Source organism: Photinus pyralis, unplaced genomic scaffold (genome assembly GCF_008802855.1).
Source record: "Photinus pyralis isolate 1611_PpyrPB1 unplaced genomic scaffold, Ppyr1.3 Ppyr1.4_LG7, whole genome shotgun sequence".
NCBI classification, from domain to species: Eukaryota; Metazoa; Arthropoda; class Insecta; order Coleoptera; family Lampyridae; genus Photinus; species Photinus pyralis.
In genome coordinates, this window is record NW_022170738.1 from 15,937,181 (window position 1) to 15,958,192 (window position 21,012).

General features: G+C 36.2%; 4 protein-coding genes across 6 annotated transcripts in view; 2 read left to right on the forward strand and 2 right to left on the reverse strand.

Annotated features, from left to right (window-relative positions):
- LOC116175514 (clarin-3) overlaps nucleotides 1–21,012 on the reverse strand; it is a 37,922-nt gene that overhangs the window by 8,636 nt on the left and 8,274 nt on the right. The gene's annotated exons all lie outside the window — the stretch shown is intronic.
- LOC116175513 (probable cytochrome P450 6a13) lies at nucleotides 1,556–4,596 on the forward strand. Its single transcript, XM_031493673.1, has 3 exons — nucleotides 1,556–2,715; nucleotides 2,760–3,011; nucleotides 3,060–4,596. The coding sequence occupies exons 1-3, from the start codon at nucleotides 1,638–1,640 to the stop codon at nucleotides 3,230–3,232; spliced, it is 1,503 nt and encodes a 500-aa protein (XP_031349533.1). The 5' UTR covers nucleotides 1,556–1,637; the 3' UTR covers nucleotides 3,233–4,596.
- Nucleotides 5,895–9,199, reverse strand: LOC116175509 (probable cytochrome P450 6a17). 2 transcript variants are annotated; one of them, XM_031493669.1, is made up of 4 exons: nucleotides 8,101–9,199; nucleotides 7,876–8,046; nucleotides 7,573–7,824; nucleotides 5,895–7,522 (listed from the first exon to the last, which is right to left on the reverse strand). In XM_031493669.1, the coding sequence occupies exons 1-4, from the start codon at nucleotides 9,014–9,016 to the stop codon at nucleotides 7,350–7,352; spliced, it is 1,512 nt and encodes a 503-aa protein (XP_031349529.1). In that variant the 5' UTR covers nucleotides 9,017–9,199; the 3' UTR covers nucleotides 5,895–7,349. The 2 variants fall into 2 exon arrangements, with proteins under 2 accessions (XP_031349529.1, XP_031349528.1); XM_031493668.1 differs by having other exon boundaries at nucleotides 7,876–9,198.
- On the forward strand, nucleotides 11,745–14,078 carry LOC116175510 (probable cytochrome P450 6a20). Of its 2 annotated transcripts, none has more exons than XM_031493670.1 (3): nucleotides 11,745–13,244; nucleotides 13,291–13,542; nucleotides 13,591–14,078. In XM_031493670.1, the coding sequence occupies exons 1-3, from the start codon at nucleotides 12,155–12,157 to the stop codon at nucleotides 13,788–13,790; spliced, it is 1,542 nt and encodes a 513-aa protein (XP_031349530.1). In that variant the 5' UTR covers nucleotides 11,745–12,154; the 3' UTR covers nucleotides 13,791–14,078. The 2 variants fall into 2 exon arrangements, with proteins under 2 accessions (XP_031349530.1, XP_031349531.1); XM_031493671.1 differs by having other exon boundaries at nucleotides 13,652–14,078.

Sequence of the window (21,012 nt, forward strand, 5' to 3'; positions counted from 1 at the left end):
TAACCAAGACAAAAAAGTATTTTAACTATAATATAATTACTAACAATAAAAATCTAAAAATTGAACCGTAGATAAATAGAAAATATAGTTTTAGAAAACATGATACAATACTTACGCATTCTATAACAATGCGAATTCTTCAAAATTACAAGATTTACAATAAGGTATGTAAAATGTATCATTAATACGATAACCAAAACGGGGAACATAAAAGTTAAGGTACTGTAACAATAGTTATTTGTATAACTAGTTTTGAAAGTGATACTTTTTTTCATGAATTTGCAGTTTGATTAATGAGGGCGAAGCGAAGTAATTGAATTTTTTTAAATAGCAATGTATTCTTTGATTACTTTTTCTTTGCATTGACGCAAGAATAAATTTAAAAACTGTTTATAATGTGATTACATCAATAACATTAATCTAGATATCATATATCCAGTGTGTCTCAAAGGTCTAACTGTATCACCTCAAAAGCGATCAAGTTTCCAATTTTTCAGGGGGGGGGGGAGACTTTTCAAGGGAAGGAAGGGACGGATTCCAGTGATATCTGTAAGTTACTTTAATTTTACCACCCGCACGTTAGTAAGGAGTAAGTGTTGCAGTCTTTTCAAATTAAAATTAATGGTTTTTATATGCAAGTGTTACATTGTCATCTGCAAAGAACACACATTTATTTTTCATAAAATAATAACACTCAAAAGAACATCATATCTGACGCACGCCGACATGACATAACGTCGAACAACAAGGGAGGTCTCTAGTTATTCACCATAATCGTAAAAGTATTGAAATGTGACTATGCGAACAAAATGGTTTCGAAAGCGTCGTTCCTTTCAGCACGATGCATTATAAAGACAAGGCTCCATTTCTGTTGTAGACGAGAGGATATTGGCTATTCCGAAAACATTGTCACTATAGATATGGGTACAAAAGTAATTTCAAAACCTCGATGGACCCTATACTCGTGTAAGGATTCACTTCACAATAATTTTACACAATAAACTAGTCACTCTGTTTCTACTTCGTATTCGTTCATTATACATTATTATTGAAAGCAAGAAACTGCTAATAAAACATGAGTACTTATATGTACTGCAGTTCTTTCCTATTGGCTCTCCTAGATTTGATTTGCCCATATTTAATCCTTTGCACCTAGTAAAGTAGTTATCGTTTCTTCATTTAGAAACATTTTTAGGATCTAAAAAAAATGGTGCATGTCAAAGTCGGAGAAAGGAAAGAGGGCTACTTCACCATTTTAGAAATATAGATAACCAGCACTTAGAACATGAACTTTCCGCAAGTAGGTTTCTAAATTCCAAAGCAAAGCTACACAAACTAGCAAAGAAGGTTGTAAGACTGTTTTCGGTTACAATGGTGGTATTGTATTTTCGACACGAATCGTACCAAGTCTCGATACCTATAATCTCAACATTGGACTGTGCAAACAAAGAGATTCAACCGCTCTCCAAGTTAGACATTAGTCAATTTAATTAACAGTCAACAACCTCATTGTTTCAACATATTTTTTCCCTATTTATAATTATCTAGATTTATCTGTTAACTTTGCACTGAACCGTACACTGTGTACGCAACTGTTATTGTGACCATCCCAGTGTAAAGAAAAAATTTGCTTTCAAATGGAGGGATATCTCGGGGTAGTTCTTATAGTTTTAGTTTTGATATTCATTATGCTAGTTGTGTTTTGGATAAATTCATATCATACATACTGGACTAAACGGGGTGTCGATGCACTACCTACGGTGCCACTAATAGGAAACACCCAAAACGTCTGGCTGCTAAAGGAATCCCTAGGGGTGAATTTGAAAAAGACATACGACCATTTCAAAGCTAAAGGTAAAAGATATGCCGGATATTATCTTCTGCTAAAACCAGTCTTTGTGCCAATCGATCTCGATTTAATCAAGACGATTGTTATTGAGGATTTTAATCATTTCACCGATCACATCGGGCGCATTGACGAAAAAGGTGACCCCATGAGCGCCCATTTATTTAACCAAAAAGGAGATCGGTGGAAATTTCTAAGGCCAAAATTATCTGCCATGTTCACCTCTGGAAAATTAAAGGGAATGTTCGACGGTATGCTAAGTTACAGCAAACAATTCGCGGACTTGGTGGGCAAAAAGGCCGATGGGGACGAAGCCATTGATATTGAGCATATAACTTTGCGGTGTACTGCCGATATTCTTGTCTCTAGTCTCTTTGGAATTAAAAGCAGGATACTTATGGGCGGTGAGGTCGAGTTTGAAATGTGTATCAAAAAATTGTTTGGTTCGAATTTCAAGGATGCGATATGCAAGTTGTTGCTTTTCACGTATCCCGAATTGTTTGTCGCGCTTAAAATGAGAACCTTTGATAAGCAACTGACCGAGTTCTTTATGAATTTTGTTAAACAACATTTGGAGCAACGTTCAACAAGTAAGCTAAAGCGGAAAGATTTTGTTCAACTGTTGCTCGAGTGTGGATCAAACGAAGGGGATGAACGTCCATTGAGTTTGGAAGAAATTGGTGCACAATACCTCCTTTATTTTCTAGGAGGTGTAGAAACAGTTGCTATGACAGTATATTTCACCTTATTTGAGTTGGCACTAAATCAAGACATCCAAGAAAAAGCTAGAAACGAAATCAAGACCATTCGGAACAATTTCTGTTACGAGTCCACGCTTGGATTAAGCTATTTATCCAACTGCATCGCAGGTACGTAAATGGACACACTTGCCTTGTCACAGGTTGCATTCCAGAAACGCTTAGAAAGTACGCACCGGCATCTCTAGCTACCCGCGTCTGTACCAAGGAATACACAATTGCGAATACTGACGTCACAATCGAGAAGGGAACGTACGTTATGATACCAATCCACGCAATACACATGGACCCAGAGTACTTTCCGAGCCCATGCACTTACGATCCGGATAGGTTCTCGAAAGACAGCGAGAATTATCGAGATTCCTTTGCATTTATGCCCGTAGGATTTGGTCCTAGGATGTGCATAGGTATGTAAGATTCGTCAATTTTGCATATGATTAGAGATTGACTTACAGGGCAAAGGTTTGGAATGATGGAGGCAAGCGTTATACTGTCCGTTCTCCTTTCGCAGTTTAGATTCTCCATCCATCCTAAGACGAAATTGCCGCTACAATATGCGGCTTGGGCTATTACCCCCGTTCCATTGCCCTCGATAATGCTTACTGCAGAGAGAGTAGATAAGCGATGATCAACCTCAACTGTTAGTACCCGTAGCATTGTCACTATTGTAGATAAATACGATCTCAGGGAGAAGTTCAGATGGATATCACATGGTACCCCTGTTCTTCCATTACAATCCTGCTCAGACAACTGCTAACCGAATATGGATTCTCATAGCACTACGAAATTACTATAAAAAAGTTCACATACGTTTCCATATTGCATAGAGTAAATACTCTATGCACATTGATATAGATAATTACTTTGATTGTTCATACCATTTAAACGTCCTACACATCTAGGAAAGTTTGTTTCGGACCATTTTTCTTTTGTGGAATTCGTCATTTGCGTGTCCTGTACTATTGCAATAAGCAAGAAGAAGGGCACTTGTAAGTGGAAGTGCTTATGATAAGGCTGTGTTTTCGGATTGGCGACTGGTGGTCCTGCAATGATACTGTGCCCAACGACATTATTTGATCATCGCGGCCATCATTATCACAACACCCAACTGCTCTGACGATGAAAGCAACCTTTCATTCTTACTGGCATATTATAATAAACGTGCCGTGTGAGGGGAACTGATTTCGAGAATGAGTAAATCAACAAACCGACAGTTCATATTTGCCTTTTTCCTTAAATTGTGAAGATCCCTGAGTGAAACTTTGTACATTTCACATGGACACAGTGATGTAGAAAGTTTTTTTCAAATTCCCAACAATAAAATGCTTTAATTTTCCATTTCTAAACATCTATCGATGTGTCGAATATAGGCATTTTTACTGAAAGCTCGATAGGTAAAATCTAACTTTGTTAATTTTAATGTTTTTTGTATAAATAACCATTTTTATTTTGTTAATCATTGTTTAGTCTTTTTGATACGATTAGTACATGTTTCGTAAGAGATAGTCACGTAAGTAAGTAAAATTTCGTAATGTTTTTAAATTTATTTGACGTAATACACAAGGGTTCACTCGAAATCAATAACAAATTATTTCCTATTATATAAATTACTTTTTTTTAAAAAGGCTTTTGAGTCATTGCATCCTTCTCAAGATCGAGCCTCAAATCTGAAGTGACGTATAACTTGAAAGATCCTACTCTTACCCTTTACTCCCTAAGGTATTCCAAATTCCATGTAGGCTACTATAGTCATTTGACTATAAAACTATTATCGCAAAGGTGCAAGCCGAATTTTAACATTGATGATGATTATTATTATTTATTTCCATGCTTCATTACAGGAATTTCCCAATTACAACGAAGCAGTTCACTTGCAAATATATACATTCACAAAACAGATATTTGTATTTGTATATTTTATATTGCCAGTACCTACATTCCGTATGTATGCAATATTTGTCATAAATTGTAACAGCAGAAATTACATAGAAAAGAATAACACCTAACAAGATTGACAAATTACCAATATAACATAATGTAAATATAAATATAATGAAACAATATAAATAAAAATAAAATTATCTACAGATATACTAACATGCCAATATAACTACGGAAAGCGTTTTCTTTTTATTTCGATAACGAGATGCAATAAAATGTATATTGTAGTAAAAACTGTTTGAGTTTTAACCTAAACTGTCTAAAGGTAGGGATATTTTTAATTGCGTCTGGTAGTACATTAAAAATTTTGCAGCATTGATAAATTAAATTATTCTGGAATAATGCTGTCCTGTGTTTACCAGGGTTTAGATTAGTTTTATGTCGGGTGCTATAATTATGTACAGGTTGAATACAGCGAGTCTTATTTTTATACCCGAAGCAGCATATTTCCAAAATGTACGTGTCTACAACTGTTAATATATTTATAGTATTTTACATTATTAGCCAGGTAAGTGAGTTTTTACTGGCGATAGGAGAAGTTGACTGGCGAGCCGTCAGGCGAGCCTGTCATCTCCTAGAGCCAGTAAAAACTATTACCTGGCGTATAATGTACAATATTTTATTTGTTACTCATTTGTAAACGTAAATAATTAGTTCTTAAATTGATCTTGAAGAAATGTCTAAAATATCATGTGATCCATGTAACAGAGACTTCGCATTAATTCTGGCCAATGAAATTACTAGATTACTAACTTGTAAAATTTTTACAGGTCTGCTGTCAGTTTTACAAGTCTGTAGCGTTTAAACATGACGTTTACCCGTTTGCGTTTTGTCTTGTTAATCAACGTTTACAACTGAGTAACAAATAAATTCTTTAAAATATGATCGGCAGGAAGTTCTGAAGGGTAGATTGCAGATGGTTCTAATCGCCCGTTTTTGTAGTATCAGCACGCGTTGTACTTGAGCACTACCACCCCAGTTTATTATATTGTATTTAATGTGCGAGTGAAAGTTCGAATGATACAGGGTGAGAAGCGTAGATCTAGTGCAAAGATTTTTTAAAGCATTTAGCGAGTAGCAACAATTTCGCAATTTTTTACATACGTTATCAATATGCAAGGACCATATGGATAGACAGAAATAAAGAGAACTAAACCTAAATTATAAAATCGATACTAATAATTGTAATGGAAATCATAATGCAGGTGATGGAACCTAAAAAATTGATTAATGACATTATTTAACGTAACTTATTTATAATTTATAGATGATATAATTTATAATTTAAACTTAAAAAAATAAAAAATTATAAAAGAAAAACTATTTAAAAAAAACTATAATAATGGGCAATGAATTCATAAAAACTACACAGTATCAATACACATTGAGAAAAGAAGATTGAGAAGCAAGAAATATGTCGATATGCAACGAAACATTGTTATAGAGGCGTAACATGGCAATTAATGGCGAATGAAACATCATATTTGTGTGTGAGTGAGGAATATGAAATAGAAATTTACTACGATTGAAATAAGTTGGTACTAAAAAATTAACTTGACTCAGTAAATTGATGTCGTTAACGGAACCATGAATTAAGTTAATTGAATGATTTTTCGTCTCTTATCTAGACTCTGCATCTGAAATAAATCTAGCAATCTTGTAATAGAAACCAGTACTGGATAATGACCCTCAGTCTTAAAATACAAAAATCTCATCGTCTAGGAGGTCTCAGAACTTAGATCTTAAGCTTTGCACTGACGTGTATGGTGTAGGTAAGTAACGCACGAGGTAAAGCACTTGGTCTACAAAACCTTCCTATGCTCGCTATGCAGAGATTAAACACAATTTCTTCCTACTGATCAAGGTGTTTTAAAACAAAGCCAGTAACGCCTAGATACCTTACGTTTAATCGTAAAAACCTCAAATTACCCTTTACCACAAAGCCATAGATTTCTGAGGTCATATTTTTAAGTTGAAACTACATTCGTCAGTTTGGTGATGATTCTACTGCGTAATTTTTTCTTATCTATACTATACAATCGCCAATTTATCCTACAACCCACGATACTCCGTTTTAAAGATATTTAAATTTATATATACAGACCCGGCACTGAACCGTAAACCTAAATAGGTTATGCAATGTTATTTTGTCACAAATGATTACAGCAGTGTTGAAAGAACTTTTACTTTCAAATGGATGACTCTTATTACATATTGAAGGAAAAAGGGTACCGATACACTGCCTACGTCGCCACTATACCTGGAAACACGTAAGAAATCTGCCTGCTAAAGGAACCAATAGACATCTACTTAAAAAAGACAAAACCAAAGGTAAATGGTATGCCAGATATTATTTCCTTCGTGCCAATCGATCTCGAAATAGGTAATCGAGGCGATTGGTATTCAGGATTTTAATCATTTCACCGATCAAATCAACGAACAGGATGACCCCCTCAGCATCCACTTATTTAACCAAAAGTATTGCAGTATTTGAACATTTGACATGGCGTTCGGAAGAGGAGGCATGAAGTTATCGGATTGAACTCTGTGGGTCGTTAACATTCAAAAGCCTATACTCACAAAAGGTCTCCCAAGTGAAAGCAATCAACAGAAATGAGCGCGCACTTCTCGGTCAAATTCTAAGGATTTTTATTTCCTAAACGATTACTTTGGAGGCCAGTTCTTCGACAAGCACTTTTGTTATAGTACAAGTATTCCTTTATGTTATCACAGACATGAATTATACACATTGAATAAAATTCGCTCCCATTATGTTGTAGCTCTACGTGTAAGAGGAACGTTGATCATGACTTATCTATTCTCTCAGCAAGTAGCTTTATGGGGGGTGACGGATGTCGCGAAAGGGCCCAAGCTTCATACTTCAGCGGTATTTTCGTATCAGGATGGACAGAGAATCTGAATCGCGAAAGGAGAAGCGACAATACGATGCTTACTTCCAACATTGCAAACTTGGACCCTGCGTAGGTTATCATCTAGTAATGTAATATGTTACCACATGGTACTTGCCAATGCACATCCGTGGACCGAAACCGAAGGGCATAAATGCAAAGGGGTTGGGATTTGTTTTGGTTCCGTCCGTAAATCTATCAGGATCGTAGATTTCAGGACTTGGAAAATATTCGGGATCCATATGCATAGCGTGGATTGGAATCCAAACATACGTTCCCTTCTCTATAGTAACGTCGGTATCTGGCACTTTGTACTTTTTGGTGCAGACTCGCGTGGTTAACGCTACAGGCGGGTGTTTTCTAAGTGATTCTGGAAGGAAAGCTGTGACGTGGCAAGTGTGTCCATCTCCACATACCATACCTGTGATGCAGTTTGCTAAATATTTCATTTCAAGAACTCCCTCATAACAAAACTCTCCGTTAAATTTGTTTCGAACGCTTTTGATTTCATCTCTAGCCTTCTCTTGAATGTCCTGATTAACCGATAACTCAAATAGTGTGAGCGATATTGCTCTAGAAATTGTATCGGTACCTGCAAAAAAGTAAACAAGGTATTGCCCGCAGATTTCTTCCAAACTCAACGGACGTTCGCTTTCTCCGTTTGAAGTTGAGCCACACTCGAGCAACAGTTGAACAAAATCCTTCTTCTTAACATTACTTTTTGAACGTTGCTCTAAACGTTGTTTAACAAAATTCATGAAGAAGTTTGTCATTCTCTTATCAAAAGTTCTCATTTTAAGTGCGGCATACAAGTCGGGACATGTTAAAAGAAGTAGCTTGTGCAATGCGTTTCTGAAATCCGCACCATGCAATTTCTTGAGACACCTTTCGAACTCAAATTCTTCACCCATAATCATTCTGCTTTTAACTCCGAAGATATTGTAGATGATGATATCGGAGGTGTATAGTAGTGATATGTGCTCAATATCAATAGCTTTGGTGCGATCAGCCATTTTGCAAATTAAATCAGCTAATTGCTCGCTGTAACGTAACATACCGTCGAACATTCCCTTTAATTTTCCCGACGTAAATGTAGCTGACACCTTTGGTCTTAAAAATTTCCATCGATCTCCTTTTTGGTTAAATAGGTGGGTGCTCAAGGGGTCACCCTTTTCGTCCAGACAACCGATGTGATCGGTGAAATGGTTAAAATCGTGAATGCCAATCGTTTTAATTAAATCCAGATCGATTGGCACAAACACTGGTCTCATAAAAAAGTAGTATCCGGCGTATTTTTTGCCTTTGGCTTTAAAGTGGTCATAAGTCCGTTTGAAATTGATCACCATGGGTTCCTTTAGTCGCCAGATGTTTTGCGTGTTTCCTATTAGTGGCGTCGTACGCAGCGTCTCGACTCCCCGTTTTGCCCAATACGTATGGTATGAATTGACCCAAAATACAATTAACGTAATAAAAGCCAAAGCTGCAGATATAATACCCAACAAGGCATCCATTTGAGTGGTAAACTTTATACACTGAACGATCACCTTCTGCATGCACACCATCTCATTTTGCGTTTGTATGGTTCTGTGCAAAGTCTAAAATGATAACTATTTTTTAAATGATAAGAGTATCATGGAATATAGACCAGTAGCGGATTTAGGAATTGGTCTAGGGAGGGGCACATACAATTTTTAAAGTTAATATATTAAAAAAAACATTTATTATACGTTTAAAAATAGAACATTTTTGGCATAATACATAATATATTGAACAAATAGCTAAATCTTTATAAACTAAGAAAAGAACAAACCAGAAAAAGGCTAAATGACAAAGTTGCGATGTTTTCTACTTTCCACGAAATTTGGCCAATATAGGTTTCCTTATACGATTAGGGCATTGTGCGAAGATACACCATCTTGCTGAAACCGAGGCTAAAACCAACGGTTTCCAACTTTTGTTTTCTTTTGTGTGCCGTACATCGTTTTATTCGTAGGAAAAAATGCTACTCAATATAGTATCTACCACTGTCTAGGAGTGTCTAGGGGGGACGGTCGCCCCCTGCGCCCCCCTTTAAATCCGCGCCTGATATAGAATAATTAGTGAGCATTTAACTTAGATAACTATATAAAAAATGAATGCTCACATTTGTGTTCTTCGACAAGTAGTTCAACATTATCAAGACATTATTCTATATAAAATCTTTTGTTTTTATGAAACTAACCGTTTCCAATAGTTTATAACCAAGGCTGCTCTATAAAGGAGAAATTAATAATTAAAAGATGTGATTTTCCTAAAAGGTAAAAAAATTTAATCGATCGGAAACCATTGATACCTGATCATGCTTAATCAATGAGAGTTTGTAAAATAATATGTCCATTATCTTCATCCCCACCATTTACATGATACGTCAGTGCTTATTCACTGCTACTTTATTGAAGGGGCGACCACATTTTTTCGTAAAGGAACAATTTGTTACCAAAATTTCACATCAGCTGCACCTCCCAGTTAAAAGTAGATAAACATCGACGGATGACAGCTACTTTTCTCATTCAAGAAAAGGTACAAACACGAGAATTTTGACATTTTTTTAAGAACAATTATACACCTTGACAAAATATGCCTTTTTATAACGCAAGCGAGACAGGCCCGTCATAAAAATCGGCTGTTTAGACAGTGAAACCTAACACAGTAGGTAGTCGTTTACATTTTTAATTATAGGTTGCTTTGATTTAAGAACACTATCATGAAACAATTGCTATTGTGCCAAGAATCAAAAACAGAATAGTATATTAAAGCATAAGTTGCAGAAGGCGCTATATTCTAGCACGAGTTCAAGTTTGAACGAGTGCTAGAAAAGCCTTCTGCAACATATGCTTTATACTATTTTCTCTGTTGAGCATTTTAATTGTATTAAAAAAATTAACAATTCTGACATTTTCTGTAATAAATATTTCAATAAAGAAATTAAGTAGGCTACGCTACATTTTGAAAAAATTCAATTTAATAAGCGCGTCAAATACGAATTTGTGCAGTATATTTTAGTTTTTCCAATAAAAAGTGAATAATGTGCGAAGAAATTCTTCCTTCCACTCCTCCAGAGCTTAGACAGTTAGCAGAAGAGACTGTTCATAATTTGCTACCAAGCAATAATTCCACAATTATTCTAAAAGTTTATAATAATTGTACATTTAGTGACAAAGATTAGTTTTGTAATTTTGTTAGGTTATAAAACCTCATTTGTATTAAATGTGGATTTCTCTAAGTACCTACACTGAATTTTCAATACCTAATGATTTCAATTACCCGTATCGTTAATAACTGTAACATAATGTTATAACAATAAGTGAAAGTAGTCCACATTTTAATAAACCGTTGAGATAAGTATTAACGTCTAAATCATCCAGGCAGAACTTTGAATTGAACATTCGCGTACATGATCAGCCTGGATGATTTAGACGAGCATGCCAACCACTGAATACGAAATGTTCTTAAAAATCTGTCAGTTGTGGAAAATAGTTACCAAAAATAGTGTTGGAATGAAACTCATTCCAGCACTATTTTTGATATCGGAATACTGTCATTATAAACGCAAAACAGAGAAACAGATTTCTTCTACTGCCTACTGCTTTCAGAATGTTCTAATGGAATGCAACAAATGTTAGAGACATTAGGACTAATTAGACGTTTAGGTCCACAAGCTGAATTTGATCACAGCATGCAGACGATATATCTACACTAATAACTTTGAGCAGCATTGGTTGAAATCCCACCCACTACTTAAGGGAAGTTAACAAATATCAAAAAAGATATCACTAAAACCATAGAACGATACAAAATTGATGATACAAAATTAGTTTTTTTTACATAGGTTCAAATATAATATAGAAAATACCTTGAGAAATCTATTTAAAATACAAAATAGAAAATAGTATTTTGTTTGAGTGACTTTGAGGAGTCGAACGAGTCTAGTCAGGGAGGTAGTATCGTAATCCAGAATTCAGAGGAACCATTATGTATGCATTGCGGTCAACTGTAGTGTAAAGAGCAACTTATTATATGAGGAACTCATTACTCATATTAAGGCATTAAGACATCAAAATTCATACTCACTGCGCTGACGCTTTGAACTACTGTCAATAAAGAAAAGGAATGAATGTCTTTTAAAGAAAACTTTTAGAGAAACTTTTAGGGAAGTGTTGTGTCTCCTTTATCTTTGATTTCGGTTCCTTATTGATAAAACATGGTCAAGTATCAAAGGTTTCCGATGCATATTTATCAAAAAGTTTGCTGCATCCCACTTAGAATAGTACCTATTAGGATTTCTTGTTTAGACAACAGACACATCTTATTTTAAATATCACTTCAAACATTCGGTCGATTAGTGGACTAATATTAAACGGATCTCTTAAATTTTCTTCCCTTTTTGGAGCATCACCAGGTCGGTCCTAGTTATCCACCTCTCCCGTGTAGCACGCAGATCTCGACGCAGATACCTTTTCGTGTGAGTACCCATTTTTTAGTACGTTAAATGCTCACTAATTATTCTACATTCCACGATACTCTTATCATTTATAAAATAGTTTATTTCAGTTTTCAATCACTTTAGACTTTGCACAGAACCAAATAGATACGCAGTTGCGTACCTACAATAAATTAGTGCAGGCAGAAGGTGATATTCAGTGTAGAAACTTTACCATTCAATGGATACCTTGTTAGGAATTATATCTGTAGCTTTGGCTCTCATTACGCTAATTGTATTTTGGATCAATTCCTACCATACGTACTGGGCTAAACGGGGAGTCGAAACTCTGCATACGACACCACTAATAGGAAACACGCAAAACATCTGGTTACTCAAGGAACCCATGTTGCTCAATTTAAAACGGACTTATGACCATTTTAAAGCCAAAGGTAAGAAATACGCCGGATACTACTTTCTTATGAAACCAGTCTTTGTGCCAATCGATCTGGATTTAATAAAAGCGATTGGTATTCACGATTTTAACCATTTCACTGATCACATCGGACATCTGGACGAAAAGGGTGACCCCCTGAGCACCCACCTATTTAACCAAAAGGGAGATCGATGGAAATTTTTAAGACCAAAGGTGTCAGCTACATTTACGACAGGAAAATTAAAGCGAATGTTCGACGGTATCCTAAGTTACAGTGAGCAATTAGCTGATTTAATATGCAAAATGGCTGATCGCAACAAAGCTATTGATATCGCGCACATATCACTACGATGCACTTCGGATATCATCATCTACAATGTCTTCGGAGTTAAAAGCAGGATGCTTATGGGTGAAGAATCTGAGTTCGAAAGGTGTCTCAAGAAATTGCATGGTACTGACTTCAAGAACGCATTGCACAGGTTACTTCTTTTCACATTTCCCGACTTGTATGCCGCACTTAAAATGAGAACTTTTGATAAGAAAATGACAAACTTCTTCATGAACTTTGTTAAACAACGTTTAGAGCAACGTTCAAAAAGAAACCTTAAGCAGAAGGATTTCGTTCAACTGTTGCTCGAGTGTGGATCAACTTCAAACGGAGAAAGTAAACGTCCGTTGAGTTTGGAAGAAATCTGCGGGCAATACCTCGTTTACTTTTTCGCAGGTACTGATACAGTTGCTAGAGCATTATCGCTCACGCTACTTGAGTTATCGCTCAATCAAAGCATCCAAGAGAAAGCTAGGGATGAAATCAGAAGAGTTCGAAAAAATTTCAACGGCGAACTTTGTTATGAGGGAGTTCTTGAAATGAAATATTTAGAAAACTGCATCACAGGTATGTGTAGATGGAGACATTTACCACGTCACAGCTTTCATTCCAGAATCACTTAGAAAACACCCGCCTATAGCGTTAACTACGCGAGTCTGCACCGAAAATTACAAAATTCCAGATACCGACGTCACTATAGAGAAGGGAACGTATGTGTTGATACGAGTCTACGCTATACATATGGATCCCGAATATTTTCCAAACCCTGAAATCTATTATCCCGATAGATTTTCGGACGGAAACAATACAAATCCCAACTCCTTTGCATTTATGGCCTTCGGTTTCGGTCCACGGATGTGCATTGGTAAGTAAAATGTGATAACATATTACATTATTAAATGATAACCTACAGCGTCCAAGTTTGCAATGCTGGAATTAGGTATCATATTGTCGCTACTTCTTTCGCGATTCAGGTTCTCTGTCCATCCTGACACAAAATTACCGCTGAAGTATGAAGCTTGGACCCTTACCCCGCATCCGTCACCCCCCATAAAGCTTGTTGCTGAAAGAATAGATAAGTCACTCATGATCAACGTTAGTCTTAAGACGTAAAATTACAAAATATTGTTAGTTAGTTAATTATATTGTGAGATATAATAACATTAATAATGTTAATAATAATAATAACATTCAACCCGTTTAGATGCAGAACTGCTGCGTTACAGAGATCACCAGTTCATTTAGTGTGCTCACTAGTGAACGAATTACCTTCCACCACGGATATATTTAATATTACTTTAAACGAACTGTTAAAATTCGTTGAATGAGGTTAGTTGTATCTGAGTTGAATTTTTAGATTTTTTTTGTTTATTTTTTTCTTGAATAGTTAGCGGCTCGCAATTACTGTAACATTTCTTTTTTAGATATTGTCCTGTTATAGAGTATCTACTTGTTTGGACGATAAATACTATTATTATTATTATTTATTTATTTATTTCATGCTCTGTAAAATCATAGATAAAGTACATCTTTGATAACATAGAAAAATACTTTTTTCTATTTCGGTGTCACAATGATGATTTTGTACAACTGTTTTCGGCCGAAAACAGTTGTACAAAGACAGTGATTATAGTCGTTTTTTTTGGTAACTCATCTCTTAAGTTGGCAGTTACTAGTTAGTACAAGTAGGTACTTCGTTGGGTACTTCCATGTTTGAACTTCAAAATGTCAGTCTTACTACGCTGCCAACCTAAAACTTAACGGCATAAAAAGTGTTCCCAACATAAAACATGTTAGTTCTAATGTTCCCTATAGTTTCTGATAATGATTTTTTTAATTAAATTAAAGCACCGAAATAGAAAAAATAGTATGAAAAACGCGTGTTACAATGCTTATTTAATACTCCTATCTTGCGGACACTCGTGGCTACGCTTCGCGTCGCCACTCGTGCCACAAGATAGTCGTATTACAATAGGTCGCATTGTAACACTTGTCTTTCAATATACTATTATCTTTCACTTTGGAGACCTTTTGTGAATACGCTTTTGAATTTTTATGACCGACAAAGTTCAATCCGATAACCTCATGCTTCCTCTTCCGAACGCGACATCAAATGTTTACCAGAACCAATAATTATTTATAGAGGTGTCCAAAGTGCCCTTACTGTCAAAACTGTGCAGTTTTGCATAAGGCGATGATGGTATTTTTGAAATGGCCAAACGATTCAATCGAAAAAGTGACCATTTTTGAAAATTCCTTCACTTTGGTTTAGGTGTGGGTAAGGTACAAAACTATAGAACTAAAGATTTCGATTTTCTCGTATAACTTTTGAAGAGGGGTTCGAATTTTACCAAAACATTTTGCTACAAATTGCAATGCAAGGTGCGATCGACCGAGTTTTTCTAATTTTTACGTTTTGCATGTCATTAATGCGAGTTAAGTCGTTGATTTCGGCGTCTTATATTTAAGGCGGGTTCGTGAATGGTGCAACAGTTTAAGGTCGACTTGGAGCTCAGAGTGGCGTTTTAAGATGTAGTTATCCCCTTTATTCAGTGTTATATTTGCAAAATTTGAATTATTTGGAATTTTTTGAAATTTTTGAAAAACATTTATACTCGAGGTAAATAAAGCGAGTCATTGTAATTAAAATGAGAGCAAGAGATTCGAATTAAAGTACGTCTACCGTAACCGAATGTTAAATAAAACGCTTGGACCGCGAGTTAAGTATATAAACGATTCTTCATTGTTAGATAAAGCGTTTATGAGGTCGACAAATAATAAGGCAATACGTATAACTATAAGTGTAAATAATGAGAATTTATCATTCGTTAACGGGCGGTCGCAGACGCTGAAAATGCGCATCGTTGCAGACTCGCGCGATTTAAGCATCATATTCGTATCTAAACTTTAGATTCTGCCTTCTGTCAAATTTCTGTATAGGGAAACCCCGTTACACTAGATAGGTCCCTTATGTTCACATGCACCAGAGTGGTTTCTGAAGAATGAAGATCATACTTAGAGTAAGATTTCAACACCATCGCTGAAGAAGTTTTTGCCAGAAGAGATCCCTCCACGGAATATAGCCCGCGAATTCCGTGACCGGTTCGTGCAGAGTACACACCTATGAGCCAATTTCAATTCCAGATGTGAGGAAGCAATCAACGAGATGCCACGCCCGTCAGCGTGCTTTTAACCATATCCAAGTCCCGGGGGCGAAACCAAACCATTACACACTAAAGCATCCATGAAAAAGCATCTAGAGATCTTCTGATTCATCAACAATAAAGGTGTTAATGAACATTCGTTCTTTCGCGTTGTAGTATTGCCACTTTTCGTCGTCGTTTGCCTCGTCGTATATTTGCACTAGCGTCGTAGTGTAGTAGTGTAGTACAAGGCTAGAATTCATTCTACTGCGAATTGGCCTATAGTACCTAAGCAGTAGGATCAAGCCGAATTGTCCTATAGTGAAGCCGAGCTATCCTATAGTACGGCAATCGACGACGAAGTCGAGTTGTCCTATGGTGAGACAACTGACGACTCCAAGCTCCCCATAGTAAGGCATCAATTACGACTACGCAAGCTCCACCGGAGCGCAACAAGTCCACAACGATACGACACAGCAATTATGATCGTATCCACCCCTAACGGAGAGCACATTTAATCCGCTTCCACCAACACCTCCGCAGGACCTGATACTGCGCGAATCATGCGCATGTAGCCCGCTTTCGCCTACACCTCCGCACAGGACCTGGTGCTATGCGAATCATGTAGATATTCGCCTGTGCCGAACCTATATAACCCGCTCCCTTCATCGCCACAGAGCAAGCAGCAACAACAACGGAGGTGCACCATTTTCTTACTTGTCACCATAAAGTGAAACCATATGCCTCAAAGACTTAACAAAGTTTGATAACTGAACAGAATACAAATTTGTAGTTAACAATCAAGTAAAAACAATTTATTCAAGAACCGGCGCTTTGCTATCTCAGTGATCGGTTTCTAGTAATGTACTAATAGTAGATACACAATAAGCGTTTCAGGCGGGATTAGTTACTATAGCTACAACTTTTACAATAAATTGCGTTACAGCGACCATCATTGCTGAACTTCCACAAAAATTTCTGAACAATCGCAGTTGCTGGATAATCGCTTTCAGTTCAGTAGTGTACCTAAACAATTTGAGTTTTTGAATTAAATGATGAGAGGTGCGGATTCCTATTACGACCTTGCGACCCTATATTGTTGGGCCCTTACTTAGGCTACTATTTCACCTGTACAAGTGTACACCACCAATGCCAAGTGGTGTACCCATTGCTTATTTTTTACAATATATTATCTAATCGCTTGCAAAGGGATCTTGGTCGGGTCCGTGAAGTTGGAGTGTCGACTTGAAAGGAATTAAGTCCCATGTATCTCATAATTTTGTGCTCATTTTGTGCTAATTTGTGCTACTAATTTAAAATTTTGTGCTCATCAGCTTAATGAGTAATTCAACTTTTTCTGATGACACTCCAACTTCACGCTGGAGTGTCAACATTCATATTTTCAAAATTTTCTTTTACTATAATTTTGTGCTCATTTTGTGCTAATTTGTGCTGCTAATTTAAAATTTTGTGCTCATCAGCTTAATGAGTAATTCAACATTTTCTGATGACACTCCAACTTCACGCTGGAGTGTCAACATTGATATTTTCAAAATTTTCTTTTACTATAATTTTGTGCTCATTTTGTGCTAATTTGTGCTTCTAATTTAAAATTTTGTGCTCATCAGGTTAATGAGTAATTCAACTTTCTCTGACGACACTCCAACTTCACGCTTGAATGTCAACATCGATATTTTCAAAATTTTTTTACTATAATTTTGTGCTCATTTTGTGCTAATTTGTACTGCTAATTAGCAGTCCATGTACTGTATTGTCTAAGTTGGAAACCCATAATATTCTAGACACCGAAAGAATTGTAAAGATATTCATAGAAAAAGAATATGATGGTGTAAAGATAGAAAGCTAATATATTCTCCAAAAGGTTTCGCAAATACTTGCAGTTAGTAATGAACAATTAGGTACATCTCCAGGTGTAAATTTTCGAAGTAGGTTATGTAATGTCGTCTCACGTGACGTTGCCAATGTCAATTTCGCTAAGATGGCGGGTCCAGGTAAATTGTTGTTCTATGGGTAAAATTGCGATGTCATCCACGTTCTGCGTAAGAAATATCCAGGTAGAGAATAACGTAAAAGTAATCCAGAAGAGAAAATGATAAGAAGTTAAGAGAGAAGTTTGAGCGAACCTTGAGGGAAGATAAAACCCTAAAAAACGTATTAAGAAATATGCTGAAGTACATACCTCACACTAATTACTTGCAAGGCGTATTCAATGGAGCACAGCCACAGCACATCAGAAATAGAGAAAAAACACTCAATAGAAATATGTTCACAGCCAAAACAGATTGACACTAAGTCAAGTAAAAAGTAATGGCGTATCGAGAAAAATTTGCACGCAATTAATCCAGATCCAGATCGTCTCTGAAAGGAAGAAGTATAGGACATGCGTATGTAGAAAAAAAAAGAAGATCACGACCTCTAGTGGCGAACCAAAGAACTATGGTAATAACAAATATACTATAGAAATGACTGGCATCTAAACTAAACGGGTTTACAGAGGGAATACCTAGATGGGGTGAGAAATATAAAGAGAGGTGCAACTCGATTAATTTAGATGAGGCTTATTGCAAGATGCTTCAGTACATCGGCAATTTGGTAAAGAATTACAGAGTGACCCGCATAGTGCTTTTTAGAGGTGCCTCTGCAGAGAAGGTATTAAGTTGTTCTATACTACTCCGGTATTTACCTTACGAATTAGGAAAACTGCAGGAAAACGTCATTCAGAGTAGCCGGCAGAATGCTCGCAACTGGTCTAAGGTATTTGCCACAGATGAAAAATTCACCTCAATCCAGGTTCGAACACCCGACCTCCGGAATTATAGTCCAACGCTCTTTCATTGGTTTTCAATCGGTTTGTGTTGTTTGGGTGGCCTTTAAGCATCAGAGTCGCACGTCTAACACACTCACACCCCTCCCACTGTGGACTGTGGGCACGGGAAGCTTCGGGAATATGTATCGCAATTTTACATTATAGTTGCGCCTCTTTGCTATTTCTCACTCAACAATCAACGAGTAAAATTCGAAGTATATAAGGAATATAAATTTGGAATATCAATTGGTAAGAAAAGAACGCTACATTCTCCTTTCCTTGTTTTATTCCTGGTTGCCGTATTTACCGCTCATCAACAAACAATCAGATATTTAAATTTGTGGTCTCTACGCTTCATGCTTCTTGCTAAACAAAACCAAAACTGGTGAATACTCAAAATGTTTCCTCCAAAATTTACCACCCCTAGAATTTGCCGCTCTAGGCGCGCAACTAGTCCGCCTTGTGGGAAATACACCCCTGGATGTAGCTCAAGGGAGAGTAATCAAAAAAAGAGAGCGAAGCCGCAAAAGGCACCTTACTGTGGACATAAAAGTTAAAAGTAAAGAGGTTTGGGCCTAAGGCGAGTAAATTGCGAGCATTTTTCATGCATTATTCGGGACTTCCATAGTCCATTGTTATGTGACCTATGCTTTTCGTTATTAGAAGCATCTATAATTAAAAATAAGGAAGTTAGTATTGGGCGGTTTGCGCATGCGCATATCTAATATGGGACGTTTGCCTTTACTAGAATGTGGTTAAATTTTCCAAAAAATATCTATAAAAAAAAGGATGCGGGCATTGTGCAGTCTGCGCATGCGCACACCTGATTTTTACCATATGCGATATGTTTGCCTTTACTATAAAGGTGGTGAAAATTTCAGCAAAAATATTAATAAATAAGAAAATTTTATTGATATTGCGCATGCGCACATTTATCGTCATGAGGTAACAGAGCTACCGAATTCAAGAAGAACGAACTAAATATATTGAAAACTGTAGGAGCAGTGGCGCCCTCGCATGGACGGACGGAGAAAGTGGTCATAATTGCGCCTTCCAACATAAGTTTAAAAATGCGCTAAAATCTAGGTTCTACCATTAAAAAAATATTTAAGAATAGTAAATCTATTAAAATAAAACAGATTGCAAGCTGTGCAAACAGATACCGCATTCACAGGCTTCATTTCGTTCTTCAGCCTGATAATTGTCATTACGACTAATTATACACGAAAATTGGGTAACCATTTTATCACAAAATTCCATTATAATTCGGATTAATGTTATAAGTTCATAAACACAAATTCAGCCCTATTTCTTTTGTACGATTTGTTTGTTTCTAATTCTTTTAGTAACTGCGTTGTAACTCAAAGTTGATTTTTTTAAATTGAAGTTACAATTTACCATGGTTTAAAAAAAATTTATTGCTTTACGAGCTTTCCTAAAATGTATAATACATCATACTTATTTATCATACTTATTTTCAAGAATAAGCTTTTTACAATAAATTTTGCTTATTAATACATCTTGCCTGAAAGATAATAACAAAAGTTTTTTTGTGGAAAGAGTAGCACTCCGCTCACTATAAAATAAAGACAACAATAAATAAATAAAAAGTTGGTTATTAAAAGGTCTAGAAACAAACGACTGACGACATTGGTTATCTACATTAAAAACTGATTGAATAATGCTAAAGCCATTTTGTTCTAGCTTCAACATTTTTCACTTTTTCTCTCTAGTGAAAAAACAAAAGACGGCAGCTTATTTCCGGCAAAGGTAATGGAATAAGCATAAAAAATAAGGACACCGTTTTCGTTTATCTGCGCTAATAAGAAAATTACCCATTTAATCCCATCGAAATTGGACCACACTGTACATAGTACGTACGGTACGTACCCACAGGCAAAAAAATTTTATTATTTAGAAGTTGCTTAAAATGATCTAAAATGTCGACATTTGATGAAATTTTTTCCAAAAAAACGGCGATGGCAATATCCAACTAACTGACACTACAGTGAGTATCTTCAGAAAAATTTGAATTTCTCATTAACCTGATGAGCACAAAATTTTAAATTAGCAGCACAAATTAGCACAAAATGAGCACAAAATTATAGTAAAAGAAAATTTTGAAAATATCGATGTTGACACTCAAGCGTGAAGTTGGAGTGTCATCAGAGAAAGTTGAATTACTCATTACCCTGATGAGCACAAAATTTTAAATTGGCAGCACAAATTAGCACAAAATGAGTACAAAATTATGAGATACTTGGAACTTAATTCCTTTCAAGTCGACACTCCAACTTCACGGACCCATCTTGGTCGAGGATCTGGTCCATTTTCGACCGCGCCTTTACAAGGTTCTAATGGGGTG

Bases quoted from the DNA above. Each gene is read 5' to 3' on its own strand.
- LOC116175510 (XM_031493670.1), top strand. From the start codon at position 12,155: ATGGATACCTTGTTAGGAATTATATCTGTAGCTTTGGCTCTCATTACG. The intron at 13,245-13,290 runs GTATGTGTAGAT...CTTTCATTCCAG, and splicing joins TTTAGAAAACTGCATCACAG to AATCACTTAGAAAACACCCG. The intron at 13,543-13,590 runs GTAAGTAAAATG...GATAACCTACAG, and splicing joins CGGTCCACGGATGTGCATTG to CGTCCAAGTTTGCAATGCTG.
- LOC116175509 (XM_031493668.1), bottom strand. From the start codon at position 9,016: ATGGTGTGCATGCAGAAGGTGATCGTTCAGTGTATAAAGTTTACCACT. The intron at 7,825-7,875 runs GTATGGTATGTG...CTTTCCTTCCAG, and splicing joins TTTAGCAAACTGCATCACAG to AATCACTTAGAAAACACCCG. The intron at 7,523-7,572 runs GCAAGTACCATG...TAACCTACGCAG, and splicing joins CGGTCCACGGATGTGCATTG to GGTCCAAGTTTGCAATGTTG.
- LOC116175513 (XM_031493673.1), top strand. From the start codon at position 1,638: ATGGAGGGATATCTCGGGGTAGTTCTTATAGTTTTAGTTTTGATATTC. The intron at 2,716-2,759 runs GTACGTAAATGG...GTTGCATTCCAG, and splicing joins TTTATCCAACTGCATCGCAG to AAACGCTTAGAAAGTACGCA. The intron at 3,012-3,059 runs GTATGTAAGATT...ATTGACTTACAG, and splicing joins TGGTCCTAGGATGTGCATAG to GGCAAAGGTTTGGAATGATG.